General features: G+C 44.0%; 3 protein-coding genes across 4 annotated transcripts in view; 1 reads left to right on the forward strand and 2 right to left on the reverse strand.

The window, feature by feature from the left end:
* LOC131362628 (meiosis inhibitor protein 1) overlaps nt 1-568 on the reverse strand; it is a 31,977-nt gene extending 31,409 nt beyond the window's left edge. The window contains exon 1 of the mRNA XM_058404781.1: nt 563-568. Within this exon, the coding sequence (XP_058260764.1) occupies nt 563-568 (6 nt within the window). The remainder of the gene's footprint in view (nt 1-562) is intronic.
* Nucleotides 569-3,754: 3,186 nt separating this feature from the next.
* LOC131362599 (GTPase IMAP family member 7-like) lies at nt 3,755-6,299 on the forward strand. 2 transcript variants are annotated; one of them, XM_058404733.1, is made up of 2 exons: nt 3,755-3,891; nt 4,858-6,290. In XM_058404733.1, the coding sequence occupies exons 1-2, from the start codon at nt 3,858-3,860 to the stop codon at nt 5,748-5,750; spliced, it is 927 nt and encodes a 308-aa protein (XP_058260716.1). In that variant the 5' UTR covers nt 3,755-3,857; the 3' UTR covers nt 5,751-6,290. The 2 variants fall into 2 exon arrangements, with proteins under 2 accessions (XP_058260716.1, XP_058260715.1); XM_058404732.1 differs by lacking the exon at nt 3,755-3,891 and adding an exon at nt 4,360-4,518 and having other exon boundaries at nt 4,858-6,299.
* Nucleotides 6,300-6,369: 70 nt separating this feature from the next.
* Nucleotides 6,370-10,000, reverse strand: part of kdelr3 (KDEL endoplasmic reticulum protein retention receptor 3) — a 12,145-nt gene continuing 8,514 nt past the window's right edge. Inside the window, exons 4-5 of the mRNA XM_058404745.1 lie at nt 9,715-9,967; nt 6,370-7,485 (exon numbers count right to left, since the gene is read on the reverse strand). Coding sequence (XP_058260728.1) covers nt 7,442-7,485; nt 9,715-9,967 — 297 coding nt within the window. The 3' untranslated portion in view covers nt 6,370-7,441. The remainder of the gene's footprint in view (nt 7,486-9,714; nt 9,968-10,000) is intronic.

Genomic DNA, 10,000 nt, shown 5'->3' on the forward strand with positions numbered 1-10,000 from the left:
GCTAGCCCCTCTCCTCACCTCAGAGCTAGCTAACGAGCTAAAGCCGAGAGGACAATAAAACTAGCCAAAGGGCGAATAAAAGTGCGTGAGAAATGTAATAACTTATCACTTATAGATATCAGGATTTAGAGTGCTGATTATTTAGAGATACAGGTTCCGTAATAAGGCGAAGTTAAAGTTTTTAAACAGCTTTTCATTTCACACTCCGCTGTAGTAATCCCCGCTCCTGTGTGAGTCTGACTCCGCCCACAGAAGCGCAAGATTCATCTACGCGATGACGCAAAAATGGCGCGAAAACGTGGACCTAGTTTAAATTAACAATATTCACCCACAGTATAATAAATAAATAAATAAATAAAAACCTCACGAAAGAATACTATAAACACATTACAGTAATTATAGCACATATTACATTAAAATATCTAATTTATATAATTTATAAATATAATATTTCTATTAACTTTAAAAAAAAAAATTTATTAAATATTTTTTAGATGTTTTTAAAAAATATAAAATTTACATTTTATCCGGAAATTCACATTAATATTTATATTAATTTTACCTTCATATTTGCGTTATTACTTCTTATTTCTTAATTTCTTCATCATAAAATAATATTAGAAATTCATTTAAAATAATTCATTTCATTTCATAATTCAAAATGAATATCAGTTCAGAGCTTTTCTAATAAATAATATAAATTATTGTCATTGTAATCGCTGATATTATTCTATATAATTTTTAAATACACATTAAATACAAACACATTTATATTTATATTAAACTTTATTTTTTTCATTGATTATTATCCGTTGTAATACTTAATAAATATCTTCCAGTTTGTTCCTTTTACAATAATACATCATTATTAGTAAATCAATACTGTAATTGCTTTTAAACTCTACTTTTTTATTTTTATTTTATATTTTTATTTTAATCACAAAAACAATTACAGTAATAAAGTATACCAGATTCATGTGTAAAAAAATGGAATTATACAACTAACTCTACACAGATAAATAGAAGATATACAATAATACAATATAAACAAACTTAACAGAAATATGCAAAAGAATAAATAATAACAGTAGACAGAGTAAACTAACAAATAAACAGACAAATAACTAACCAAGCAAGAGGGGGGGAAAAGAATGGAAAAAAATAAACTAACTAAATAACAATAAAAAAAAAATCAGTGTTTCATTTATTAACTCGGAGTGTGGAGTCAGAGCTGGAGGTAGCAGAGCTGAAGATGTTGAGGTTCTCTTTGGGAGGGACACGGTTGGACAGGATTAGGAACGAGTACATCAGAGGGACAGCTCATGTTGGACGTTTGGGGGACAAAGTTAGAGAGGCCAGGTTAAGATGGTTTGGACATGTCCAGAGGAGGGAGAGTGAGGATATTGGTAGGAGAATGTTGGACATGGAGCTGCCAGGCAGGAGGAAAAGAGGAAGGTCAAAGAGGAGGAATATGGATGGAATAAATGAGGAGATGAAGCTAGTGGGTGTAAGTGTTGAGGATGCAGAAGATAGGGATAGGTGGAGAGAGATGAAGAAGAAGAAGAAGAAGAGTGTGGAGAAAAGAGCAGAGAAGATTGATGATTGTCTATTAGATTTAAAGAGTTCAGAAGGTTTTGTATTTCTTAGAGGAAAGGTGATAGTTAAGGAGATGATTTAGAAAATGTACATTTATGAATGGAGAACATTAAAGCCATTAAAAAAGTTAAACAATATAATGAAATGATTTGTTACTGTGAGGGAAAAAGATAAAGATGTCCTGTAATGTGAAATTGTAAGATTCATGAATAAAATTAAAAATATCATTTCCAAGCCGCCACAAAAAAAAAGCTTGTATCACTCCACAAGTAACAAAAAGATGAGGAAGACATTCTCTCTGTGGGTTGCAGAATGGACATGGATCCACAACGTCCACATATTCTGCAGTTATGGAATTAACAGGACCTGTCCAGGGTGAACCCCTGCCTCTCGCCTAGTGTGTGCTGGGACTGGCTCCAGCAGATCCCCGTGACCCTGATTAGGAATAAAGCAGGTATAGAAAATGGATGGATGGATGGATGGAATTAAAAGGATAAATACAGTGTAATAATTTAAAGTGAATTTCTTTAATAGGATATTTGTATGAAATGAGCCATGTTGTTTTTTCCAATTTATGTTATCAATTACTGAAGCCCAATAAAAAGAACTTTTTGTACATTTCCTATCAGTGATGAGAACACCTCCGTCGTGTGTAGTTACTATTTCACACCAACTAAGGCCAGATTTACAGAGTTGTAATAAACCACTTCGGATAGAATTAACCCCTGATTTATATTCTCTAAACAGAACAGGAAATTGGAATTTGTTCATGAATTGTTCATGTGTAAATACAGAACCTGAACCATCAGAGAGCAAAGACACATGATCCATACCTCTTAGACACCATTTTGAGAGGAATTATGCACATGGAGGATTTTCCAGGTTAACAGAGTTTGCTGGAGGAATTGTGACAGCTTAAGAGTCAACCTGCATGGAGAAAAATCACAAGATAACCAACATTATAACCCACCAGTTTTACTGAAAATGTGAGATGGCATGAAAAACCATAAAGATGGAAGGTTTATAAAACATTTTTTAACCAATTAATCTTAAACTCATAATCGACATCATGAAGGTTTAATACTTCTCTTTTCTTATTTACACAAACTGACCGTTTTATTTTTTGCGATCTGTTTTTTCCAGATAAAGTTAAAGAGAATTTTATTCACCTCCTTACAACTGTTAATGTGAACATGTAAAGATAGCACTGGGTTAAACAAAACTGTAGAAGGGAGTACTCTTCCGAAAATAGATCAGTGTCTTTGTAGGGAATGGTGACAGATACTAGATGCTTTCTTCAGTCTGTGGGAGAAGGTTAGCTCTGGTCTCTCAGACACATCTTTCCAAACTGACATGCCCAATTATATAACAGTATTGTAACAGGTATCTTAGCACTTGTGGTGTCATTACAGGAGTGGAGGGGCATACTTCCACATTTACAAATATTAAAAGATAAACCAGAGGCTATAGAGAATTGTTTAATTACAGATAAGGAGACAGCCATGGACAGAGGGACACTTGTGGACTTTCACACCATCACAGATCTGCCATTACATCTATCAGCTTGTGACAGCAAGGAGTTCGTGTCTATAATGACCTCAGAAACTACACTGACCTCATAGTTCCTCATGGGCTTCCACGTTGTTGTTGTAGAAAGGACATTAATCAGTTACAGTTACATTATTTCCTGTCCAGTGTCCCCCAGATGAGGATGAGGTTCTCTTCTGAGCCTGGTTCCTCTCAAGGTTTCTTCCTCAGATCATCTCAGGGAGTTTTTCCTCATCATCCTCACCTCAGGCTTCACATTAGGGATAAAATAAAATAGGGATAAAATGGTTTAATAATTTAATTTAATTTAATAATTTATTTTTATTTCTAGTTATTTATTTTTTCTTCTCCTTTCTCTGTTTATCTTCTTTTGTAAAGCTGCTTTGAGACCAGCTGTAAGTTTTCCATTGTAAAAGGCGCTATATAAATAAAGTGAATTGAACAGATAGAGCCTATGATACTTGAGATCTGGAATAATGGATAATAATAATAATGGAGTCATCATCAATTAACTGTGTATAATCCAGAAAAGCTAGACCAAGCCGAATGTTATTACTGATATGACGTCATTTCATAAGACCCGTCTGAGGTTCTCCAATCACAGAGCTTCATCACTGCGACGATGACGTCACCGGGTCAGAACTTGCAGCGGATGCGCGAGCTCACCGAGACAGTGCACCCGTACACTGGTGCGCGCGAGTGCGGATGACATCATGGCATCATCGGAGTGTACCGCGGCGTCCGAAGGTGAGTGAGTGAGAGAGAGAGAGAGAGAGAGAGAGAGAGAGCAGGCGGAAGTGGTATCATACCGCAGCGCACGTGAGGGGTCTACTGTAAGAAAAATAAAGACGTCTGTAATCAGGTCTATAAATACCTGTATGCATCCTGCACGCGCACAGCGCCCAAATACCTGCACGCACAATCCGACCTGCTCCTCATCTTCACCCTGAGCTGTTTAAAATAAAACTCTGCCCTCATTGTAATAATTATATTTAACCAAGAATTAACGTCAATAGTGGCACGTGCTGTTTTTATATCCCAGCGCATCTTCAGCAGTAGCTGTGTTTAAGGTTCAGCATCAACACAAACACATAAATTACTTCTAGTACGTTTCCCCTTTGATTGCACGTGCCTGTTAAGCTAGGATGGAGTGACCTTGCGTTGCAGACCAGATATGACGTCATCACAAAAGATGACTCGGTGAGTGAATTTGGCTAGCTGCATAATGTTTCTACACTAAATCCAATACCAGTCCACTACACACCGAGTCTGTAGATCTGTAGTGTGTTTGCTATGGCATGAAGATCTGTCCCAGACAGAACAGGACAGCAACTGCTGGACACACTGCACATGCTGTTAGCTGCTGCAGTAGAGGTAAGGCTAGCCACGCTAACTAGCTGTTTAATGTTTATACAATGCTGCTAGCTATCTTCACTAAAGTTTAATAGTGTCATTTAAAACCTGTAGACCGGTGAGGTGAGGTCATAAAGTCGAGTTTGTGAGCGGTCAATTACACTGATATTACAAGTTATCCTCACCTGTGTTGGTCCAGAGACCGTGTTGATCTGGACACTCTGGACCTTGGTCTAAACTGTGTTTCTGAGACATTAGCACTGTAGAACAACATAACCATAATATACACTGTTAACATGATATGGAGTGAGGTGTACTCCTCCTCATGCTGTGTGTGTGTGTGTGTGTGTGTGTGTTCAGACAGTGCTGTGACTCTGCGGATCATCCTGTTGGGCCGGACCGGTTCCGGTAAAAGCTCCACAGGGAACACCATACTGGGAACATCCGTGTTCCAGAGCGACATCTCTCCAGTGTCCATCACTCAGCAGTGTGTACGAGGCTGTGGTGAGGTGGAGGGGCGGAGCCTGCAGGTGATTGACACCCCAGGATTTTTCCACACTTGTATGTCTTCAGAGGAGGTGTGTGGTGAGGTGGCACATGGCATGGTGGAGCTCTCTGTTCCCGGACCTCATGCACTTCTGTTGGTCCTCAAACCAGGAAAGGTAACGGCGGAGGAGCACATGACTCTGGAGTGGATCGGCACCGTGTTGGGTTCGGCGGCCATCAAACACACCATCCTCGTCCTCACGCACGCTGACCAGCTGCACAACAAACCAGCACAGAGCTTTCTGCAGGAGAGCAAGGAACTCTGGGAATTCTTGCAGTTATGTGAGGGCAGGATTCACACGCTCGACAACACGAGGAACGAAGACCGAGCACAGGTCAGCGAGCTGCTGGAGAAAATCCAGGCAATGGTGGAGAGGAACGAGGGGAAGTGGTACATGTGTGAGCGCAGGATCCTGGAAGAAAAGGAGCCGAAAAGAGAGAGAGGAGAGGAGGATAAAGAGAGGAGGAAGAGGGCAGAGCGAGAGTTCTGGTGCGAGTTAGTGACTGCCATGGGGAAGGGGGCGCTGGAGAGCTCTGGAGTTCTTGACAAAGGGAAAGGGAAAGGGAAAAAGAGCAAAGTGGTGCAGAGGGCGGCGGCTTTAGCGTCCACGCCCCTTTCGGTGACATCGGCTGCTAAAATGGTGGGCGGGGCCATGAGGGAGGGGAGCAAAGTGCTGTACAAACATCGTAAAACACTGCTGCAGTGAGTCCAGCATCGGTCCAGCATCAGTCCACACTGTAGCTGTGTAATGACCAAACACCTCCGTCTGGACTCTGTGTGTGTGTGTGTGTGTTAGTCAGGTCACACACAGTGACACTGATGAAGATGTGTTGAACACAGGAGATGATGTAAAGCACCAACATCAAATAATAATACACACATCTGATAAGAAACATAACAGTGTGTGTGTGTGTGTGTGTGTGCGTGCGTGTGTGTGTGCGTGCGTGTGTGCGTGTGTGTGCGTGCGTGTGTGTGTACGCTCTGTGGATATTGTAGAGGATGTGTAGAAGTGTGTAACTCTTTACTGCTTCATCTCCATGTGTTTGTATTGTGTGACAATTGTATTATAGGTAAATTTCTCCTCTAGGAAAGGAGTGGTCTGAGGAGTGAGATGGAATTATCTTCATAATGTTATTACATCGTGCCAAATAAACACAAATAAACACAAATAAACACAAATAAACAAACCCGCACACAGTGCAGCAGTGCATTCTGGGTAAAAGTTACTGCTGGAGTTTGCAGTGATGATGAACTCCATCCATTTAGTAGCTACTAACCTCCACAACCCCCCCCCCATCCACACAAACACACACTACAAATAAAACCACGCACAAACATACTATCCTTTATTGCCAACACACACACACACACACACTTAACTAAAATCAATTCTCATTATGAATTAAAAAAAACATCACTTTATACTCTTTGGAACGGATACTACTCCTGTTTTAACACAATGTGAAACACACACACACACACACACAGAGTGCACAACCTGCCATCTATTCAGTCAGTTATCATCCACTGACTTCTCATTATAAATCTGGTCAATAATGCTGAGTAAGGTCCAGTTCTGAAACAACATGGGGATTGGTCCAGATGCTGACCAGCATGGAGGACCAGCATGATTATGGAGGACCAGCATGAAAGGACCACCATGGCGCACCAGCATGGCCATGGAGGACCAGCATGGATGGACCACCATAGAGGACCAGCATGGAGGGACCAGCATGGAGGGGAGGGACCAGCATGGAGGGGAGGGACCAGCATGGAGGACCAGCATGGAGGGGAGGGACCAGCATGGAGGGACCAGCATGGAGGACCAGCATGGAGGGGAGGGACCAGCATGGAGGGACCAGCATGGAGGGGAGGGACCAGCATGGAGGACCAGCATGGAGGACCAGCATGGAGGGGAGGGACCAGCATGGAGGGACCGGCATAGAGGACCAGCATAGAGGGTCCAGCATGACCCAGAAGCTACTACAGCTAGCAGACATGCTACATTAGTGAGAGGTTACAGATTAGACAGTGTCTGATCACAGACAGAATAAACACAGCTCATGCACTCAAATAAACAATAAAATACATGTTTATCCCTTCTACAGGACAACACACGCGCACACACACACACACACACACACACACACACACAGACAGACAGACAGGGTAGAGGAAGACATAAGCATGTGTGCTCTTTTCTTGAGGAATAACAATAAGGCGTTTATATATTTATAAAAGAAGAGTTAAATCTGTACATTAAGGCACATTTCTGTGTGTTTTCCTCAGGCTGTGGGGGGGGGGGTGTTAGAGTTTCTCTAAAAATCTTCCTTTTAAATGCTGAATGACTTCAAGTGGGGTGTGACACACATCAGGGGGCGGAGCCAAGAGACATCCTCACACTGGCATTGGCAGAGACATCTTCCCACTTCCTCTTATCACTGGAGGGGGGGGGGGCGAAGAAAGAGGGGGAGAGGGAGGGCATGGGGGAGAGAGAGAGTGACAGCAAGAGTGGGGGGGAGAGGGATGGGGGGGAGAGGGATGGGGGAGGGAGAGAGAGAGAGAGAGAGAGAGAGGGAGGGAGGGAGGGAGAGAGAGAGAGAGACAGGGAGGGAGAGAGAGGGAGAGAGAGGGAGGGAGAGAGGGGGAGAGAGGGAGGGAGAAAGAGAGGGAGAAAGGGGGAGAGAGAATTAGGGAGAGAGACAGGGAGGGAGAAAGAGGGAGAGCGGGAGGGAGGGAGAAAGAGGGAGAGCGGGAGGGAGGGAGAAAGAGGGAGAGCGGGAGGGAGGGAGAAAGAGGGAGAGACAGGTAGGGAGAGAGAGGGAGGGAGAGAGAGAGAGGGAGAGAGAGAGAGAGAGAGAGAGAGAGAGGGAGGGAGAGGGAGGGAGAGAGAGAGGGAGAGAGAGAGGTAGAGAGAGGGAGGGAGAGAGAGGGAGGGAGAGAGAGAGGGAGAGAGGGAGGGAGAGAGAGAGAGAGAGAGAGAGAGGGAGGGAGAGAGGGAGAGAGAGGGAGGGAGAGAGGGGGAGAGAGAGGGAGAGAGAGAGAGAGAGAGAGATGTGGTATTAACATGTTATATAATATCAGTAATCTGTATCAGAATGGTTGTTAATTAAAGTGATTATTCTCATTAACACAGGAAGCAGACAGAAGATGATGACTGAGGTGTTGTGTGGAGCAGAAGATGATGACTGAGGTGTTGGTGAAGGTGTGGAGCAGAAGATGATGACTGAGGTGTTGGTGAAGGTGTGGAGCAGAAGATGATGACAGGTGTTGGTGAAGGTGTGGAGCAGAAGATGATGACTGAGGTGTTGTGTGGAGCAGAAGATGATGACTGAGGTGTTGGTGAAGGTGTGGAGCAGAAGATGATGACTGAGGTGTTGGTGAAGGTGTGGAGCAGAAGATGATGACTGAGGTGTTGGTGAAGGTGTGGAGCAGAAGATGATGACTGAGGTGTTGGTGAAGGTGTGGAGCAGAAGATGATGACTGAGGTGTTGTGTGGAGCAGAAGATGATGACTGAGGTGTTGGTGATGGTGTGGAGCAGAAGATGATGACTGAGGTGTTGGTGAAGGTGTGGAGCAGAAGATGATGACTGAGGTGTTGGTGATGGTGTGGAGCAGAAGATGATGACTGAGGTGTTGTGTGGAGCAGAAGATGATGACTGAGGTGTTGTGTGGAGCAGAAGATGATGACTGAGGTGTTGGTGATGGTGTGGAGCAGAAGATGATGACTGAGGTGTTGGTGATGGTGTGGAGCAGAAGATGATGACTGAGGTGTTGGTGATGGTGTGGAGCAGAAGATGATGACTGAGGTGTTGGTGATGGTGTGGAGCAGAAGATGATGACTGAGGTGTTGTGTGGAGCAGAAGATGATGACTGAGGTGTTGTGTGGAGCAGAAGATGATGACTGAGGTGTTGGTGATGGTGTGGAGCAGAAGATGATGACTGAGGTGTTGGTGATGGTGTGGAGCAGAAGATGATGACTGAGGTGTTGGTGATGGTGTGGAGCAGAAGATGATGACTGAGGTGTTGGTGAAGGTGTGGAGCAGAAGATGATGACTGAGGTGTTGGTGAAGGTGTGGAGCAGAAGATGATGACTGAGGTGTTGTGTGGAGCAGAAGATGATGACTGAGGTGTTGGTGATGGTGTGGAGCAGAAGATGATGACTGAGGTGTTGGTGATGGTGTGGAGCAGAAGATGATGACTGAGGTGTTGGTGATGGTGTGGAGCAGAAGATGATGACTGAGGTGTTGTGTGGAGCAGAAGATGATGACTGAGGTGTTGGTGATGGTGTGGAGCAGAAGATGATGACTGAGGTGTTGGTGATGGTGTGGAGCAGAAGATGATGACTGAGGTGTTGGTGATGGTGTGGAGCAGAAGATGATGACTGAGGTGTTGGTGAAGGTGTGGAGCAGAAGATGATGACTGAGGTGTTGGTGAAGGTGTGGAGCAGAAGATGATGACTGAGGTGTTGTGTGGAGCAGAAGATGATGACTGAGGTGTTGGTGAAGGTGTGGAGCAGAAGATGATGACTGAGGTGTTGGTGATGGTGTGGAGCAGAAGATGATGACTGAGGTGTTGTGTGGAGCAGAAGATGATGACTGAGGTGTTGTGTGGAGCAGAAGGTTGTTGTGTGATCTCAGTAGAGGTGTTGTGTGGAGATGAACACTCACCTCGGGTAAAGTAGAGGTAGAAGAAGTCGCAGTAGAAGATGGTCTGCACAACTCCAGAGACGACGGCGATCTGGTCGAAGAAGGCCTCCGTGTGGTAGCGCCACACCCAGTTAGCCAGGTAGAGGGCGCGGTACAGTCCTAAAAAGAACAGGTAGTGTGTGGTGATGGACTCGGCCTCACCCGTCTTGGTGATCATGAAGAGCTGTGGTAAGATGGCCACTGACTCCAGGTAGATGGAGAACGTCCACAGGATCTACAACAACACCAATAACACAGTGTGAGGAGG

This window comes from Hemibagrus wyckioides, linkage group LG12 (assembly GCF_019097595.1).
Source record: "Hemibagrus wyckioides isolate EC202008001 linkage group LG12, SWU_Hwy_1.0, whole genome shotgun sequence".
Classification (NCBI taxonomy): domain Eukaryota; kingdom Metazoa; phylum Chordata; class Actinopteri; order Siluriformes; family Bagridae; genus Hemibagrus; species Hemibagrus wyckioides.